Genomic DNA, 19,811 nt, shown 5'->3' on the forward strand with positions numbered 1-19,811 from the left:
TTCCCATCACAACAGCAGAGGCGCAGGTGCATCGATCCTTTCTTTTCTTTTCTCACGTCACCGGCGTCACAAACCTCCGTCTCGACGATGGGTCAGTGCGGGATCACCTCGTCCAAAACCGTCCTGGTTTTCCTGAACCTGATCTTCTGGGTGAGTGTGCGGTTCTTTTGTGCAGCATCACCGGAAGGATGCTAACGTTAGCATCACCGGAAGGACGCTAACGCTAGCATCACCAGAAGGATGCTAACGTTAGCATCTCAACTGCGCCAGAAGACAAACTCCATCCTCGTCATTCTTGGACGATAAACAAACACAACAAGTGTAAACACGAAAGTATATGTTTTAAATCATCACAGTTTATCTGCATCGTTTAACCTCCTCCCACAACAGTACCTATGACGTCATACCGCAGATGACTGACCTGATTGTGTCATTGAACGACAAAGATCATCATAAATAAACCAAAACACTTTAAAATAACTTCAAATGATCCTACAAATACAACTCATGAAGATTTAAAGTGGATCTGGAGTCAATAGCTCCATTTGTTTGACGTTTTTGACAAATAATATTAATGTTAATTAATAATAGTAATAATAAATAATAGTTATCATTCTTGTGCTTTATTATTAGTCAGTGATCCAGATGTATTTTGTTATCATTTTAAAGTGGATTTGGAAGTGATGGGTCACATTTATGTGAAGTTATTGATGAAAATATTTGACAAATAATTAATAATAATTAATATTCATTAATAATAGTTATTATTCTTGCACTTTATTATAAGTCACTGATCCAGATGTATCGTGTGATCATTTAAACCTTATTTGGAGCCAATATGACACATTTTGTTGTTACAAAAGTTATTGACCAGTCTATCCCAGCCTCTTCAGGCGAGTGGCGAGGGACACCCTGGACAGGAGGCCATTCTGTCGCAGGACACACAGAGACACACAAAGACACACAACCATTCACACACACACACTCACACCTACTAACAATTTCCCCAAGTTCTCAATCAACCTCTGTTTGTATTTGGACTGCGGGAGGAAACCAGAGTGCCCGGAGTAAACCCACGCAACACAGGGAGAACATACAAACTCAACACACTAATTTTAATTGTACGTTGATTTTGAGTCAAAAAGTCATATTTCCTTGAAGCTATTGACCGAAATAATAAATAAAATAATATATTTTAACGTAATTTAAGGAACAGTCTACCCACAAATTAAAACATACAACCATATAAGACCATATAAGTTATAATAGGATTATATTTACTGTGTGAAATCATTTTTACATGGAGAATATATTTTCTGAAAATAATATAGATTTGTAGAACAATATGCAATAAGCAACATTTGTTTTAAACTATTGACGAAAAATATGAAAAATAAAAATAATAATGGGAATTAATATTAGTAATATTTCTTATGCTGTAATATAGTGTTATCTATAAGTCAGTGTTGCAAATGTATCGTGTGTCATCTGATCATTTAAACTAGGTTAAAGTCAAATAAATATCTTACAAAAATAACATTGAATTTGTTGACGGTCCCTAACCAACGCTGACACTGATTTAGAAGAGCTTGATTTGAGGTTTACTCCGGGTACACTGAAGAAAGTTTGTCGATCTTACTTCACCATCGTCTCTTAACACACCTCCTCCACAGCGCCCCCTGTGATATGTTGGCAGAAATACAACAGGAATGTTAACATGATCTTTATTTATTTCTATTTACCCATCGCTGACAGTGATATCTTAGTCTCAAGGTTCTGGAATAAATGCTTGTAAAGTGAAGTACGAAAGGAAAGAAGGGAGTGTTTATGATCCAGGAAAAGGGTTTGAAAAGAGTCACTTGAAGGACGTGGGTTTAACTTTCTACTCAACAAAGAACCTTTGATGCCGAATGAATGAATGGTTTAACAGAAGAGATCCAGAGAACTTTGACAAAGACCATGCAAGCATTAACACAACTTTAAGAACCATGACTACAACTACTGTACTACAACATTGTATAAACAAATGTGACTGCGGTTAAATGTTTTTTTTTTCAATTGCACTAATTTAGTTTATATACTTGATTAATAAAACAAAACGGATGCAAAAAAAATCATATTCATGTTATAATAGTAACAGTTTACCGATACATTAAAACATAGGCAGAGTACACAGTATATTTTCATGGTTATAACAAATACAAATACAGGAGTAGTAGTATTTCAAGTATCAGCAAACAACTCTCTTTAGTAACAACATTTAAAAAATTCCTGTTTTTCTAAAGATATTTGACATTATTAACTAGAGGTTTGTGTTGGCAAGAATCTGCCGATGTGTATCACGATATTATATATATTGTGATAGAGTAGGAACCCGGGTATAGTTGTAGTATTGTCGAGTACTTCACCCTGGTGTTGCAGAATTTACAGACCACATGACTCTTGATGAAGTCGTAACGGATTTCATTTGTTTTCAAACCAAAATATGTCCAAACATCAGCTTTAAAAGCTGCTGGAGTCACTGTATCCTCTCGTCCTCAGTCATCGTTGGGGATCTCGCAGGATTTCATTGTTCCTTTTACTGCTGAGGACGTAATGACTGCTGCCATCTAGAGGTCGGATGTTTAATTGCAATACACAAATGTACAAACGTCTTCAATATTTTCATGTAAATTGTAAATTATTAAATTATTTTATTTCATTCACACTTTATTGAAATATTAACCAAAAAAGAACAAAGATCATATTTTTTTTTAAATCACAACAACTTGATGAAGAGAGTTTAATTCTTCTCTTTACACTTTACGATTTCACTCCAAAGAAAGAAGTGTTTAGTTCACGTCTTTACAGTCCATCGTAAGTCATGGATTATCAGAGACATGAGCACAAAGTTACAACTGGAAAAACAATTGAATAAATTCCAGCTGGTCTTAAATGAGGCGTAAAATGTTAGTGTTGTTTTTTCTTGTTTTTCTTGTCCTTTTTTGAGATTCTCACACATTTCTTTAAAACTCAGACCAAACAATGTTTGAGAACACGATGATGAAGTTGTCAATATCTGTGGTTAAGCATTTGATGACAACAAACACCTTCAATTTACATCAAAATCCACAAAAATCGATACAATCGAAAAAACAAACAAAAACCCCACTGATTTTCTCACGTTATTACACAAAACATAATAGTACTATTTAAGTTAAAGTAAAATACATGTTTAATAAATTCGTTTTTTTTAATTTATAATTTCAAATTAATAGTTCGGCCAAAATTCAGAGTTGGAGTGCACGAATGCCCCTCCCATGATGCAACACTAATAGACTAAGGGACCCTTTCATTTATACGACATTATTCTATTCTTTGTTAATCTTTGAATCCTTTTCTTTGAATTATTTCCTTTTGATCTACGTTCTTTATTTCGATCTATGTTCTTTACATTTGCACTTAGTTCTTTTGTTTGCACTTTGTTCTGTTTTTATGAAACATGCTGTGAAGTGGAATTTAAGGAGATCTCCAGAGGGATAAATAAAGTCTCAATAAAGTCTATCTTAAGTCAAGTCAAGTTATTTTATTGTCAAATATGCATGTATTAAGACATACAGCATAAATGAAATTGTGATCGTCTCTGACCCACGATGCAAAACAAGAATACATTAAGACATTCAAGAAAATTAATAAAAATAAATAACCAACAAAATGAAATAAATAATCAACAAACCTAAATAATCAACTAATAAACAGAATATAAACAAAAAACAAACAAAGTTAAGTAATAAAAAAAATTCAAACTTCACTTATTTTTCTACTCGCCAAGAGTTGGGATTATTTTCAGAGTAATCTGTTCTTTTAAGAGTCAAAAATGTTTGTTCATTTTAATGTAGCGACTGAACTCTGTGTGTGCGCAGGCGGCCGCCGGGATCCTGTGCTACATCGGCGCGTACGTGTTCATCACGTACGACGACTACGACCACTTCTTCGAGGACGTGTACACGTTGATCCCGGCCGTGGTCATCATCGCCGTCGGGACGCTGCTGTTCGTCATCGGCCTGATCGGCTGCTGCGCCACCGTGAGAGAGAGCTCCTGCGGTCTGGCCACGGTGAGCGTCTGGAGATCTTTGGTTTTACTTTTGTGATGATGAATAAATGATAAAACCATGTTTACTCCTCAGTTCGCCGCCATCTTGCTGCTGGTGTTTGTGACCGAGTGTGTGGTGGTGGTTCTGGGATACATCTACAGAGCAAAGGTGAGCTTCTCTCAGACGGGATGATTTGAACAGACATTTGACACTTTTTTCAACTCTTTTTAGTTGATTAATCAAACATTATTGTATTGTTTTGAACTATAATATCTATATTTTACCTTCACCTTAAGGAAACTAGAATATAGAAGATCAGTGTCTCCAGAAGATTTATAATTTCTAAAATGTTACATAAAAAATATGGTTATTTTAATGATTTAATTCGGTAATTTCCAAACTGTTTAATATTCTTTAATTATTTAATAGTTTAATTGGGAAAAAAAAAATTTCAACTGTTAGAATTTAGTTGATCAAAAAGTATTATTTTTAAATAATATAATTCAATATTGAATTCAATTTTTTATATTTTATATTGATTTGTATATTGAAATTTGTTATTATTTAAATAATTAAACCGCCCAACCCCCTAAATATTTAAGTCTATTTATTCAAACCTAATTTTTTTAATTCAAATTTATTTTCAATTCATAGCCTTTTAACTTCAATGTGAAGATTTAGGATTAAAAGTGCCAACAATGTTTATTGAATTTAAAAGGCTATAAATTACAAGATATTGAACTTTGAGTTCATTTAAAAAGAGAAAAATTGTGAATAAAAAAATGTGTAAAAAATAAATAAATAAATTCAACCTTTCAATATACAAATGATCAAATTAAGTCATTTAAAAAAAGAAATTCAATGTTTGGAAAAAAAAGGTTGAATTAAAAAAGAAAATTTTGAGTTTCTATATTTAAAAAAAGTTGAATTCAACATCATCTACTTGCATATGAATTTTACATTTAAAATGTTAAAACTTTGAATATTTAAACTGAAATATTTTTATTTTATTTATTTTTAACACCTAGAGTTATTATTATTTCATTAATTCGTTCATTCAGTTTTCAAAATTCAATATTTCTCAACTTGTTACTGTTTAAATAATATAAAATTTTAAAAAACACAATCTGTTTTTTTAATATAATTATTTGAATCATGTGTGACTCATAGTACTTACAGACTTTAAATACTAAATGTCAGCAGTAGAACTCATGATTTACTCAACATATAACACGTGTAGATCATTACTGTGATCAGCTTTAGATGAGTGAGCTTGAGTCCATTAATGTGTCCTCAGGTGGAAGATCAGGTCAATCACTCCATCCAGAAGGTCTACAACGAGTACAACGGCACCAACTCTGACGCCCCGAGTCGCGCCATCGACTACGTGCAGAGACAGGTGAGTCCACGGTCAACGGTGGACAGTCTTTGGAGTCTCACCTGGTGTCGTCTCTTCAGCTGCACTGCTGTGGAATCCATAACTACTCTGACTGGAGGAACACGCGCTGGTTCAAGGAGTCCAAGAACAACAGTGTTCCCGTCAGCTGCTGCCAGCCCGACGTCAACAACTGCTCCGGTGCTCTGACGCGACCGCAGGACCTTTACCAGGAGGTGCTTTATTTGATCACGCGTGTTGATGTATAATGAACACGTGTGTGAAGGTGCGAGTCTCTGTCGCAGGGATGTGAAGCTCTGGTCGTGAAGAAGCTGAAGGAGATCATGATGTACGTCATCTGGGCTGCACTGACCTTTGCTACGATACAGGTGCGTTCGTCACAGACACTGCAGTACTGAACACAATTATAGTACTTATTGGTAGTATTTCGGTGTCATCAGGATATTGAAGGGTTAATTACATTAGGTTGAAATTTTTAACTTTTAAAAAATTATTTTGTTAAGCATTTAATTATTTTATGAGAACTTGAATCCAATTATTTGTTTTATAGAAAGGTTGAATTTGTCTTTTAATTAAATTTAGTTAAAAAATGGCATGTTTTCAAAATAAAACAGTTTAATTTTGTACATAGTTTTAATCCAGTAATTTAAAAAAAGTGTTCTAAAGTCAATATTTATTTATTTATAGACAGTTTTTTGTGATAACATTTTTTATATTGAATTTAAAAATGCTACAGATATATATTTTTTTAATGAAGGACTTTGAGATGGAGTTGGACATTCAAATAATTCAAAATATACATTTCTAAATTTAATATTTATATATTTTTAGCTTTTTAAATTTAATGTAAAAAAGTAGACTAGATAGTGTTTTTTTTTTTTTAATTATTGTTATTATAATATCAAACTCTACAAGTAAAAAAGAGATTCATTTTATTCTGAAAATATAAAACCTTTCAATCTAGAAATTATTTCATGACATTATAAAAAAACATTGAATATAACATTTCAAGTCTTGAAACTTTTTTTAATCATTATGACACTGATTTACTTCTACATCTACAAAATGAAAAAAAATCTGCTTTTTATACTGAACTATAGATGAAGAGCTTCTGCCGCTCAAATAAATCATTTGATTTCTATGTGTGAGAGATTTTTTTATTTTCCGCCCCAATGATTTAGTTTAAATGTAGAAAAACACAAGATTTGACAAAATTGTCAAAAGTTTGAAAAAAGACATTAAATAAATAAGTCGATATATATTTCTGGACTTTTCTTTTCGATGAATTACATGATAATAAGTAAATATGAAAACAAATAAAAGTGTGAATAAATATAAAAATGTTGAAAAAAATATTTTCTTTTGTAAATAGACGGTGACATTTACTGTATGTTTTAATACAGTAATACAATTTTTGTTATTTTAACATTTATTCTTTCAGGCATTTGCATATTATTCTTGTATTCTCTCCAAAAATACATGGATAATTAAATGTACAAATAAATAAACGTTCAAACGTATAAATAAATGTATTTAATTCACAGAAATGGCAAAAGTAATTGATTTATTTGAAAAAAAAAAAAATTAATTCACTCATTTCTTTCTTATATGCTCCATGTGCTCCTCAGATGCTGGGGATGCTGTGCGCCTGCGTGGTTCTGTGCCGGCGGAGTCACGACCCGGCGTACGAGCTGCTCGTCACCACCAACAGCTACGCATGAGCGCCGCTCGCCCGCCGCCAGACCTCCGGGCCCCAGAGTCCAGCGTAGACCCCGCAGTAGTTCCAGCTCGAGCACACTCACGCACGCCCGGGGACGTGGGCGGAGCTTTCCACAGGATTATTTATTGACTCCACCTGTACAGCCACCGTAGTTCATCCGCTTCATGTCAGTCATTACGTCACGGCGAGGACGAGGAGCCGCTGGAAAGCTCATTGTTGTGTGAATGTATTTTCTCAAGTGCTGAAGGTTCGGACACATTTGTGGTTGTAAAAAAAAAAATACTTGAAAGTCAAACTATGATTAGAAAACAGACCTCATTGTGTAGATGTTTTTTTTTTTTTAACTGACATGCTGTGAATCTGAATCTTGACCTTTGACCCTCCAGCCACTTGTGACGCTCGTCCTTCTCTCTTCTGGCTTCATCAGTGTTACGGTGTTTTCACCTGCTACCAGGAAATACAAGCACTTATTTTTTACTTTCTCTTGTGCATCCGTTTCACTACTTTCAGGCGCTAACGATGAGCTTTAGGTTTAGTCAACGACGCAGAAACAACAAACGTGTAAATATGGAAGAGAGGGAGGACAATAAATAAAGACATACATTTCAAAAGTGTTGTTTTTTACGACAGTATAATGATGAACATGATCCTTTATTTGATCGTAGTCTCATTTTATTTTCTTGAATCGTTTTCACCATTTTATTCCTCATATTGTTTTGTGTTTGTCATTTTCTGTTTTGTATTTCCATTTTGTGTTTGTTTAAAAATAAAGTTTCAACACAAAGTGTGATTTTAGAAATATGTATTATTTTATAGACTTTATTATTCCATTTGTTAACTGCAAAATGTATATTCATATTTTTTTCATTACCAAGTTATTTTCTTCACATTAACTAATTCCATTTAAGTAAGTAATTTGTATTTAAACAGCGCTTTTCCAGACCAGGGTCACAAAGCGCTTAAACAATCAAAACAATACTCAATAAAATAAATACTTTAAAGGTCAAGATAACAGGAGTTCCAGAAAATCAAGGAAAAGCCTGCACAAATAAAAATGTAATATTCTTTTCTGGAAGTATTCTTTACTCATAGTCTCATTGGGAGCAAAGTTTCCTGTATATTATTAAACTTCATATTTTGGAATCACCCGACGAGTAATCCTTTACATTAGGTTTTAAAATGAAAGAGAAACTCATCATTATTAAATTATTACTCTGAAAGATATTTGTCGAAACTTACTTTAACGTTTATCTTATATTTTAGTTGCTATTTTTAATTATTTCAGAACCACAATTTCATACACGCATTTCATGTTGACCACTAGAAGGTGCTGTTGTGTCCAAAAAGCAGTGAAGTCAGTGTCGCTCGGATTCGAGCAGGTGAAGAAGAACACGATTTCGGTGAGTGTCTCTTATGACTTATTATGATATTAAGAAAAATCTTTTAACAGTTTTTAACAATATGTTCGACGTTTGGTGATTTAAGTTTCAATCTATGTGTATCTTTGTGCAACTTAAAGTAAAGAGTAGAACACAGGTAGCATCATGACGTCATATAAATGCGATTTCCCGCTTTTATTTATTTACTATTAAAGCAAAACTTAATCGGATTTGAACCCTTATTCATCTTTAAATTCCAATGATTTATTGTTTTTTTCGAACCGGTGAAAATTCAAGGGATACAAGTATCAGTTTCCTGTGATTAATATTAAGTTACGTATTATTAAAACCGGTTAAAATGAATTTCTGGTTAACTTCCTAATATTAGACAATAAGCTTCAATAAATAAGGTGTGAACCTTTTGTTAATTCCGTCTATCAAAATGCTAAAACTTTCTTACAATTTACCACATTTTAAACAAGGTTGGTAACATTGTAAAAGCCTGCTAAACAAAGAATATATACAGTATTGGAAACATAAAGCACAGTTACGATGTACTTTGAATTTCAGTAAACACGGCTGGTCGGACTCATCCAGGCGATTGGTGGGTCAAAAAAAAACCAAACAATTAAAAACATATTTGGCAGACTTGCAGTTAAATGTATAACTTAGCAAATGTTGTCAGGTATTTGTGGCACGTGTACTTGGTCAATGGAGTATTTCGATAATCTTGATAAACTAGGACGTGTGTTCTATGTCAGTATTGGTTTATATTTTGACGAACAGGGAATACAGTCCGGCAGCTATTTAAGATTGTGCGATGAGTGACCACTGACCACTGCCGATATCCAGGGAGTGCAAATACACATGTACCTATTCATAGGGATGCACGATCCAACTTTTATGGTCTGGATACTGATACGATATCTGGGTTTTGATCCGATACCAAATATTATTCCTATTGTGAAATACAAAGTTGGTATTTATTCAAATAAAGTGTTTAATTTTTTACAGCATTTTGCTGGAAAGTAAGAAAAATTAAAAAGTTAAATTTAAACTTTTTGTTTCCCTATAACCTGAAAAAAAGACGATCTGTGAAGTCGACAAATGGGTGTAAAAAAAAAAATATAAGAGTGAAAATTTGGAACAAAGTGAACAACCCTGCAAGTGTCAAGATTATTAAATGAACAAATTTCAGAACTAAACAATAATTGCCAATTACACAAACTTTGATCATCATTTGATCTGTGATCAACAAGATTTACAAGTAAGTAAAACGTTTAACATTGTTACGACTAAACTTAACTTGTCAATTGTATTTTTGTGTCATCACTGATCGTCCTGAAGTTTGTGGTATTTAACAAAGCGTTGACGTAACAAACACGGAACTCTGTCATTCTTTATTCAACCACTGTTAAACTCTCTATTTATTGTAATAGGCAGATTCTAATGATGAATTCAACACTAACAGTTGACTTTCATGCGTCGACTGTAAGTTTCTCTCGTCTCTACAGAACAGCAAAGTTAACGGCTTTGTTTAATAGACACATTACTTTTGCTTTCTAATTCTTCTTATATGTGGATCTCTAAATGCTTTGTTTATTTTAATGCCAGCGTTTCATTAAATGACATTAATTGCAAAACATTTGCTTAAATAATAATACATATAAAATTGTTTCCAGTAACAAAGTAGAATCTGACCTAAAACACCACTCGATGTACTGCAGGAGTAAAGAAACCTTTCCACACTTTTCATTCTACAAGAACAACTTTTCTTTCTGTAGAAGCCGTGGATCTTCTCCAAGTCTGTGGCGAGTGACTGAGCTTTATTAAGATCCATGTCAATGTTTCATAGCTTGTGATGGAGGACAGAAGTGGGTCGCAGTTGCCTTCCTGGTCAACCTTTTTTTTTTTTTAATCCGAAAGCTCACTTTCGTTCCAAAAAACACTTTCCTATTCAAGAAAATGGAACATCTATATGTGTCCGACATGATTTAATGTAATACTAAAGCTTAATTGTGGGTTTTAAATTCGGCTAATACTTTAAAAAATGAATTCTCGGTGCACTTGAGTTGTGGGATTTACAGTAAATTCTTCCATTCACGACTGTTTTATGTTTCCTGCTGTTGGTGACGTTCATGGCCGGCCAACATAGTTGCCGGGCACGAGTCCCGTCTGCCCATTTTTCTCCACCAGCCACCAGCCGTCTTCTCCCTGATCCAAGGCCCGGACCACGTCACCCCTGCAGACGTTCAGCTCGTCTTCTGTCTGAGCATTTTTTTTTAGGTTTAATTCAGAGTTTATCCACGATTCAATGTAGTTACAGGACACACTGTGAGCTCACCTGTGCAGTGAAGTCAAAGAGAACGAAGTAGTTGTCCTCGTCCAGCTCGACCTGGGTTGGTGTTTCCTGTGGAGGTTCAGGGTCTTCGTCTGAAGACTTGTCTGCTGACACAGCGAAAAGGAGACCCGTGACCAGATTATTGAATCAAGATGGAATAAAGGGAGTCATTTTTAGTCAAGAAAATACATCTAGAAGTAAACCGGTTATTGGCAAAACGATGATGTCATGTTACACGGATAACTATACCATATATACTGATACTGTAGAAACAAGGATATGCGTGTAGTATTGTTGAGTACTTGACTCTGGTGTTGTAGTATTTACAGACCACATGACTCTTGACGAAGTCGTAACTGCTTTCATTTGTTTTCAAACCAAAATATGTCCAAACATCAGCTTTAAAAGCTGCTTGAGTTGACCGTATCCTCTTGTCCTCAGTCATTGGTTATTGTACCTCTAACTGCATAGGATCTAATGACTGCTGCCAAGTATATATGCGGTACACTTACAATATAAATATTTATATTTTAATTAATAAATATATATTGTTATACACATTTTATTGAACTGTTAACCATAAAAAAACTATGATAATAAATAAAACATGATTTTAAACCAAAAGTTCAAAAAATTGTTCAAACTGTTTTTTTTTAACCAAAAATAATTATTCAGTGTTGTCGAATATTGACACTATACCGTAAAAGGGATATTGCGATGTATTGCCATATAGATATTTTCTAACACCCCTAATATCAGTGAAATCAAAATATTTACATAAAAAAAGAATAATAAATAAAAATATAGCATTATTTTAAGTGGGTTTTTTTTTCAGATTTTTATACACAGTTCGGAATTCTAACAATTCAAACATACATTCTAAAATTCAATATAAAATTTAGGTATAACAGTTTTACCGGAGAATTCTGAATGTAAAAACTTTTTCCATACAAATCTCGAGTATCGTTTGAGAATGTTTAGTGCAGTACCTACCGTCGCCGTTAGGGATCGGCATTGGCTGCGAAATGACAAGACTTCGTCTGTTCGCTGCAGCAGGAGGCAGGAAAGGATGAGCGCTCCTAAAATATATATATAGACACAGAATCACGTTATTCACTGTTAACCGTAACATTTTATACATATTCAAATATTTTGAAGAAAAACAAGGATGTTTTTAGTCTGTGACACCTTCCAAAATTTAAGCAACTGCCATCCATGGAGTTCGTAAGTTGTTATTGTGTTTGTATGGATTTTCTCAGGTTTCTTCCCAAAGATCAAACGTGATAGAAAGTGAACGACCAATCATTTTGATCCGTGCTTTGTTCTCAGAATCTTTGCCTCAAGTTAGGAAACCATATTAGTTTCTTAACTTTGTTGTTTACATAAATGTTTACTTTGGTAACTACCAGCAGAATCAGTGTATTAGTTAAAATATTTAATAGAAGTCAATAATACAAATTTGAATAAACATATGAAAATATACAAATAGACAGTAAGTAATAATAGTGTAACTATTGTTCACATCTTCTGTGTTGTGTTGTTGACGTACCCACACAATATCTTTTACAACAGCACGTTTTCAATATATTTTTTCTCTTCCTGGTGATGTGGGGCTCCTAAAGTTTATTTTCGATTCCCTCGATGAGGGGATGTGTTTTATTTTTAGATTATAAAAATCGTTATTGTCTTTGACTTATATTATTGCGTTTGAAAGGAGAAAGTTTTGTATTTGTTCATTTGTTTGTATTTATTTTGTATCTATAGATCTTAACGTCTTGTCATATCCATTGAGCTCCTCATTATGAGGGGATTAACACACCGACAAGTTTCGTTTTCTCTTCAATTTATAACATTAACAACCTTTTTTTTAATCCTCGTGGCCTTTTTTTAAACCTTACTTGTCGTCAAACTTACCTTTTCCCAGCTTATATTGGCAATTAAAACAATATTTGATGAAAAACTAAAGTAAAAACAACAAAAGGCTGTAACTTAAGTATATTTAATTGATGTGTTTTGTCTTTTGGCTGCTTATTTTTCACCTTGCATTTTTATTTTTTATTTCAATATTGTTTTTCCAGACTTCCCTAAAACTGCCAATTTAAACTGACACTATTCCAAGACCGTGATAATGGGTTTTCGTATAATACGGACCAATATAAACCTCTAGAACTTGGCTTGTAAAGTATTTTTCTGCGTTTGAACGAGTCTTCAATATACCTGGGGACGTTGTCTCCTGTAGCTGAAGGATCTCTGTTCATGTTCTCGTCCGTGTGATAGTAGCTCTCAAACACCACCGGATCTGTCGAGAGGAGAAGAGTTTGATCAATAGACTTCATATGGTTTTTAGGCTCTACTGGTTTACCCGGTGGATGGGTTCCAGTTTTTTTGGCCTCTATGAAGTGGTCGTTGTCTTTGTTGATGTCGCACTCTTCCAAGACCTTCCTGACTCGCTCGTACAGCTGATGGACACACCGTTTAGTTGAGGATTCCTTAAGTTTAAGCTCGATGAATACATTTCCTGGCGGTCCTACCTCGTCGTCCGTGACACTCAGAGTGGAGAAACAGTTGCAGTGATCCCACAGAGCACACCTGAGTCGGCTGATCCGATCACTCTCCAGCTGCTGGAAAACCTGCAGCGTCGGGTTGTGGTGTTTAATGCTTGAACGGTGCGAGTGTAGCCGAGAAAGAGGATGTGGTGAGATGTTGCTCAGTCGATGTACCTCACACGTGCCTCTGTGAGTCGCCTCCCAGTCCTGCCGAACTTCTTCCAGCTGAACGATCTGACTCAAGTACTGCTTTTCTGTCGGGGGTCCAGATAGACTTTGTCATGGAAATGCGTTTTTTAGATGAAGGAGAAGCTTCATATCATACCTGCTTGAGTTGCTGCTTGTCTGTACTGTTTTGCCCGAAGTCTGGTCTGTGAGAGATGAAGGAAGTTTTAGTTTTTTATAAAAAGGAACAGTGTCAGTAGAATAGATGTCAAGTAGGGCGATAATCTGGGTATACAATATGTATCACAATACAGTGATAAGGTATATTGCATTATATTGCGATACTGTAGTTACAAGGATAATACTGTAGTATTGTCGAGTACTTGACTCTGGTGTTGCAGAATTTACAGACCACATGACTCTTGACGATGTTGTAACTACTTTCATTTGTTTTGAAACCAAAATATGTCCCAACATCAGCTTTAAAAGCTGCTGGAGTCACTGTATCCTCTCGTGCTCAGTCACCACCGGGACTTAATGACTTGATTCCAGTTGATTGGAAATAGAAAAAACGATAATGTGTGGATGAATATCAATCTAGTATCATTTCTATCTATGCACATTCTATCTTTAGTACTTGCTACGCTCTGGTTCTAAGTGATCGATCTCGCAATCAAAAGAGTACTATCGAATCGAGTTGAGTAGTGTCGAATAGGGCAGGTACTGTGTTGTGGAAAAGCGCCACCAGATTCTAAAATAACAAATTTTAAGAGTTTCTTTACCCAGACTATGAGAGACAGTCTGTCTACAAAAATAATCAACAGAACCAGTGAACAAACGAAAGATTAATCCATTTGAATTAGTATTGTAAGTATATTCACTGAGAAACTAAGTGATTAATGAAATAACGCAACAGGTTGAGGAAAGTTTTAACTGCAATTAAACTTGTTTTTTCATGTAAAATATGGAAAACGGAAGCATTGCTTCGTTAACATTAAATCCGCCACCTTGAACAATAAGTTGGTTTTACCACAGACCAGTGTTTCAGAAAACAAACCTAAACGAGGAAATGAGAATTTAATTAAAATTCAAATGGAACTGCTGATTTCAGAGACGATGATGTCGGGTTTAAGGTTCAGAATTAAAAAGTCAACAACTGTCGGTCAACAATGTCTATTTAGTCCCTTAAATAAGGTGTTTTGTTTGTTTTTTATTCAAAAAGTGAGGATAGTTAACACAGAGTGAGACGGTCGCTCTTTTGGTTTCAATATCACGGTGCAAATGAAACCAAAATCACTGTGTAGAGCCAGAAACTACTGACTTTGTTACAGGCCTCAACATGCGACTAGCACCTCACACACACACACACACACACACCTGTTCAGCCTGTGGGCCGATCAAAACCTCTACTTTTTTAGTGTTTAATGTTAGACAAACAAATTAAAAATAGATACACAATGTTAACACATATGCATTGAAATGGCAACAACAAATGTCTCACTTTTTACTCTTTGTTGACATAAAACTGTCAACACAAGAACTTGTAAGGCTTCCTAAAGTATAGATGTTTAAGCTAAAAGTTGCTTTCGTTTTAAGCCATCAACTGTAAAGCATCATGGATCTGTCGACTGCCTTTATACAAAAATACAAACGTTTAATTTGATTCATTTAGTTTAACAACTTGTTTTTTAGAATTATTGTATTTGCCTCCTTACAAATAGTCCACAGTATTTCTGATCTGTCATATGTTTGTCAGCTGGCTTTCCATTACTTGGAATGGAACTTTGAAACGACTCAGTCTTGTTGGATAACTTTGTAAACCTGATAAAGATCTGAACCTTTCATTAGACATGAAATCGAACACCATCATCAATTTACCCTCATATGTATGCAGTATCTTTTATTTTTATTTATATTTTTTTACTCAATATTTGAAAAAGTGAATTAATTTATACATCAACACATTCTTTGTCTCCTACTATATATGTATTTTCTATTTGTTTACTGGGAATTTGTGTATGTATTGATGAACATAAATGTGTACTTGTATGTATATATGTATTTGATTTAAAACATTTATAATTCTCTTTTCTTATTCTTATTTTCTAAGGACGGGGGGTAGAATTTTTCCTTTGTTTTTAACTCAACGTTTGTCTGTTTTTATGCAAGAAAAAGATGTGTAAAAATAGGATTTGAACTCTGACCCTAGATTCTTGCTTCAATACCTCTTGCGGTAAAATTAATATTTGAGTAAAGATCCATTGCTTTTTTAACACTGTCCTTGTGACTTCAATCCAACCCAACATCACAGTAGAGTCACCCGTGTGTTACCTTCTCTGCGTGTCTGACCGAGGCGGTGTTCCTCTCGGCACCGTGCTCGGCCTCGTCCGCTTCTCTGCACCTCTGCTCGTAAAACTTTTTGGACTGAAAAGAAGTTACTTTTTCTGGTCAACTTAAAATATTTTATAACGATGCAAATCCACTTCTGTTTACCTCCATGGTTTTCTTGAACAAAGAGACTTTATTCTTCTGGGTTTTCTCCATGATGCCTTCAAACTTTTGGGAAAGCGGAAAAAGTAGTTTAGATAAATTAAAAGCAAAAGAAAACGTGTTGATTGTCTTTTACAATATATTAATATTATTGTGACACAGTTAGTGAACATTCTTCTTAACTCAACTTCCTTTGGCTTTATAAAAAAAAAAACAGGAACTGAAATTGTTGTTTTTTACATGTTTTATTATGAATAAGCCAAATGAATGTTAGTGTTCATTGATTTACTGGAGGTTTCTTCTCTCACTGCTGAAATAACTGAGAAGTGAAATTCCAGCTTTGCATGAAAATATATCTGGAGTCAAGGTTTTACAAGAACTGCAACTTCCTGGAAAGAAATGCTAAATATGGTGTCAATCCCACAATGCATCACAAACTTGAAAGGAAGTTAGTATGAAATTTTACATTTTAATAAAATATATTGCTGGAGTCCAGAACATGTGGTTAGTTTTATAAACTCTCTGAGTCACTAAAGAAATTACATTGTGTCAATTTATTCTTGTTAGAAACATCTCCTTTATATATGGTTTATTTCTTTGAATAACTTATGAGAACCTTAAGAGTTAAGACGTAAATAACTACCATAACACATTTAACAAGGAAGGAGCAGTTGAGCTACATTTTAAAAAGATGACCAGAGACAAAGCTGATTAAACTTGGTTTCACTTTGACAGTTTTGATTTAGATCATTTTAAGTGTCCGGGGGGCTCCTGGAGGGGCCTGAGAGAGCATGTGGAGGGGCCTCAGATTGAAGCTGTGCAACCAGACTGTTTTGTTTTAATGTAATAAATTAGATTTAAATTGAAAACCAAAATACTTTTTTAAATATTTCTCTCTGTCCAATGTTACCAAGCCTGTGTTCGAGCTCCTTGATACTGAAGAGTAAAATAGTCGGTTTTGTTTGCCTGAAGAAAGTTAGAGTTGAAGTTAATCACCTTCTTCCTCTGCTCTTTCTGTCGCTCTCTGAACGCTTCGATCTTCTTCACCTCCTCTCGCAGGAGTTCAGACAGTTCCACGTGATGGTTGCCGATGCTCTGCAGCTCTGCCGACAGAAACATGAATTAAAAACTCTCCTATTGGCTTTCGGGGGAAATAAAGAAAACTGACTCACGAGTTTTGAGTTCCTCAAAAGATGCTTTCAACGTGCTGTGACCATGGTGAGAAGATTATATAAATATAAATATTTAAAACGGTTTTAGGAGTCGAACATTTTGTATTTACATTTAAATGCTTAAAACCATGTTTGACGCTGATAACAGAAATTAAATAAAAATTCCTAAACACTGAAACTAAAAACATTTTGGTCTCCTGTGGAATAAACAAACCCTGTAAAAGTTTATTTTTTCATTGATGGATCGCGATTGTCTTCGTCTACACTTCACCGGTCAATTACCATATTTCTGTGTTTCCACCCGCCCTGCGAGCGATCATCACCAGTTCCTTCCCGTACCTTTCCTCCGCTGCCGCCCTGTGGAGGCAAATTCATTTAGACTTGTTCGCTTTTACTTCATTTTTGAATCCACCATGTATAAGTTTGGTCAAAGAAGAGATAATTTTCCTGCATGAAATACAAGTTCTGTAACTGGGGGCTGTTTGCAGGTTGTTTGCTGAGCCCCCTTCTGTTCACCCTGTTGACTGCTTTCCTGCTCAGGAAGTCAAGGTGTCATTTACAATCTTCTGTTTTCATTATTATTTAATACATACAGTATATAGCATTGTTACCTCCTCTCAGGAGATTCTTGAGTACTTTTATTCCATTAGTATTTATCTTGCTGACCTTAGTAATTAAATTGATTGCAATGATAAATGTTATTATTAAGCCTTGTGTTATCTCAGGGTCAAGGTACCCAAATGCCTGAAAACAAATGTGTCTTTGGTATCCCTTGTGTTGCCTCTGGGTCAAGATACATTATAAAGCACTGCATATGTATTTAGGGAAGCCAGGGAGGTCGTGTCACCTTGACCCAGAGACAACACAAGGGATACTATGAACACATTTGTTTTTAGACCTTCGAGTCAGCTTGACACAGAGACAACACAAGGGATACTATGAACACATTTGCTTTCAAACATTCGGCTCACCTTGACCCAGAGACAACACAATGGTTAATAGAAAAATAAATTGGGATCACTGCAAATATTGAATATAATGAACCTCAGATGATCAGAAGTGTTTTAAAAATGTCTTCTTCTGAGTCGCACTATAATATGTCAAAAGCCTGAAACTTGGATTCAACTTGAAGACTTGACGTCTCTGTTTTGGGTTAAAACAGACATTTATTGATCAACTATCATCACCTAAATATCACTAAATATCAATATGTTCTGTAACCAACTGTGATGCCTTGTTTCCACACAACCGACCACAGAAATTCACAACATTTCAGGGTGTGACTCTTGGTGTGAAACTACCTCATTCTCAAGAGTTCTTCCACATCTTTGCACATCTGCCGTCCGTCCCTGAGACGTTGAGTCAAGGCGTCGTAGCCGGCGTGACAAGTCATGTCCGGGCCCTTGGACGAGGAGAAAAGTTTTGTGTATTACAAGAAGCTCTTGCAACATTTCCTTCTCTCACAATATGGTTTGAAATGCAGAACTGAGATGTCGACTCTTGACTCGCACAATAAACTCGTGCAGAGGCTCGTTTTTATCTTAACTTAATAACTCGACAAATCTAGTTCAGCGACAAACTCTTCATTATAATAACATTTTCTCTCTCAGCTCTTTCTTGTTGAAACTATACGACATGTTTAAGGAAAGACTGACTCACCCAGAACACATCTCTGAACATCAGCGGTGCCATGACTGTCCGGAGGAACGCTACATTGACTTAAAGAGTCAGAGGAAGCTGAACTCTCTGGAACAGATGGAGTTCAAATGACAGTGACTGGTGTTGAATGAGGAAGAGCTCGATCTGTGACGTCAGAACACTTGTGTCTCTCTCTCTGTGACTGAAGTGAAGAAGTCAGAGGAGAAGGATTGAACTGAACCATTGTAGTTTTTTTTTTGCTTAATACTGTGATACTGTAGTACCGAGGATATATGTGTAGTATTGTCGAGTACTTGACTCTGGTGTTGTAGTATTTACAGACCACATGACTCTTGACGAAGTCGTAACTGCTTTCATTTGTTTTCAAACCAAAATATGTTCAAACATCAGATTTAAAAGCTGCTTTAATCGACTGTATCCTCTCGTCCTCAGTCATCGCCGGGATATCACGCGATTTTCTTATTACTTTATATATACAGTATATATATATATAAAGATGAATCAAATAATGTTATTCTATACACACTTCATTGGAATATTAACCAAATGGGAGCAATTATAAAAATAAAATGTTATTTAAAAACCAACCCGTCCCACAAAAAAATATGTTAATTGATAAAACTGTGGATTATTGATACAGTACAGTGGTAAAATAAAATTGGGATATTAAAGTCTATAAATGTTGTAGTAGAAGAACTCACATTTCTCCGATCCTTAAAACTCTTCACTGGCTGCCAGTTTCTTTCAGGATCAACTTTAAAATTCTGGTTCTTACTTTCAGATCTATTCATGGTCAGACCTTCCATCAGTGATCTGATCCAGACTTACACCCCAGCTCAGGCTCTGAGGTCTGTGGATCAGAATCTACTG

The 19,811-nt window shown here is 34.9% G+C and overlaps 2 protein-coding genes across 3 annotated transcripts; one reads left to right on the forward strand and one right to left on the reverse strand.

The window, feature by feature from the left end:
* Positions 1-7,800, forward strand: LOC148076290 (tetraspanin-3-like). Its single transcript, XM_087793038.1, has 7 exons — positions 1-150; positions 3,903-4,094; positions 4,167-4,241; positions 5,371-5,472; positions 5,532-5,684; positions 5,754-5,837; positions 7,098-7,800. The coding sequence occupies exons 1-7, from the start codon at positions 88-90 to the stop codon at positions 7,188-7,190; spliced, it is 762 nt and encodes a 253-aa protein (XP_087649164.1). The 5' UTR covers positions 1-87; the 3' UTR covers positions 7,191-7,800.
* A 2,153-nt stretch (positions 7,801-9,953) lies between these two features.
* Positions 9,954-19,062, reverse strand: LOC148076291 (proline-serine-threonine phosphatase-interacting protein 1-like). Of its 2 annotated transcripts, none has more exons than XM_087793032.1 (15): positions 18,942-19,062; positions 18,584-18,684; positions 17,565-17,639; positions 17,283-17,317; positions 17,107-17,213; positions 16,114-16,176; positions 15,952-16,044; positions 13,781-13,826; positions 13,630-13,709; positions 13,441-13,539; positions 13,272-13,368; positions 13,127-13,208; positions 11,903-11,988; positions 10,913-11,013; positions 9,954-10,836 (listed from the first exon to the last, which is right to left on the reverse strand). In XM_087793032.1, exons 1-15 carry the CDS (start codon positions 18,972-18,974, stop codon positions 10,705-10,707), a joined length of 1,230 nt encoding a protein of 409 aa, XP_087649158.1. In that variant the 5' UTR covers positions 18,975-19,062; the 3' UTR covers positions 9,954-10,704. The 2 variants fall into 2 exon arrangements, with proteins under 2 accessions (XP_087649158.1, XP_087649156.1); XM_087793030.1 differs by having other exon boundaries at positions 10,913-11,016.
* Positions 19,063-19,811: the final 749 nt, after the last annotated feature.

Source organism: Callionymus lyra, chromosome 6 (assembly GCF_982586985.1).
Source record: "Callionymus lyra chromosome 6, fCalLyr1.hap1.1, whole genome shotgun sequence".
In the NCBI taxonomy this organism is placed as follows: domain Eukaryota; kingdom Metazoa; phylum Chordata; class Actinopteri; order Syngnathiformes; family Callionymidae; genus Callionymus; species Callionymus lyra.

Bases quoted from the DNA above. Each gene is read 5' to 3' on its own strand.
- LOC148076290 (XM_087793038.1), top strand. From the start codon at position 88: ATGGGTCAGTGCGGGATCACCTCGTCCAAAACCGTCCTGGTTTTCCTG. The intron at 5,685-5,753 runs GTGCTTTATTTG...TCTCTGTCGCAG, and splicing joins CGCAGGACCTTTACCAGGAG to GGATGTGAAGCTCTGGTCGT. The intron at 5,838-7,097 runs GTGCGTTCGTCA...TGTGCTCCTCAG, and splicing joins TGACCTTTGCTACGATACAG to ATGCTGGGGATGCTGTGCGC.
- LOC148076291 (XM_087793030.1), bottom strand. From the start codon at position 18,974: ATGGCACCGCTGATGTTCAGAGATGTGTTCTGG. The intron at 13,710-13,780 runs GTATGATATGAA...GACCCCCGACAG, and splicing joins ACAAGCAGCAACTCAAGCAG to AAAAGCAGTACTTGAGTCAG. The intron at 13,369-13,440 runs GTAGGACCGCCA...TGTGTCCATCAG, and splicing joins TGAGTGTCACGGACGACGAG to CTGTACGAGCGAGTCAGGAA.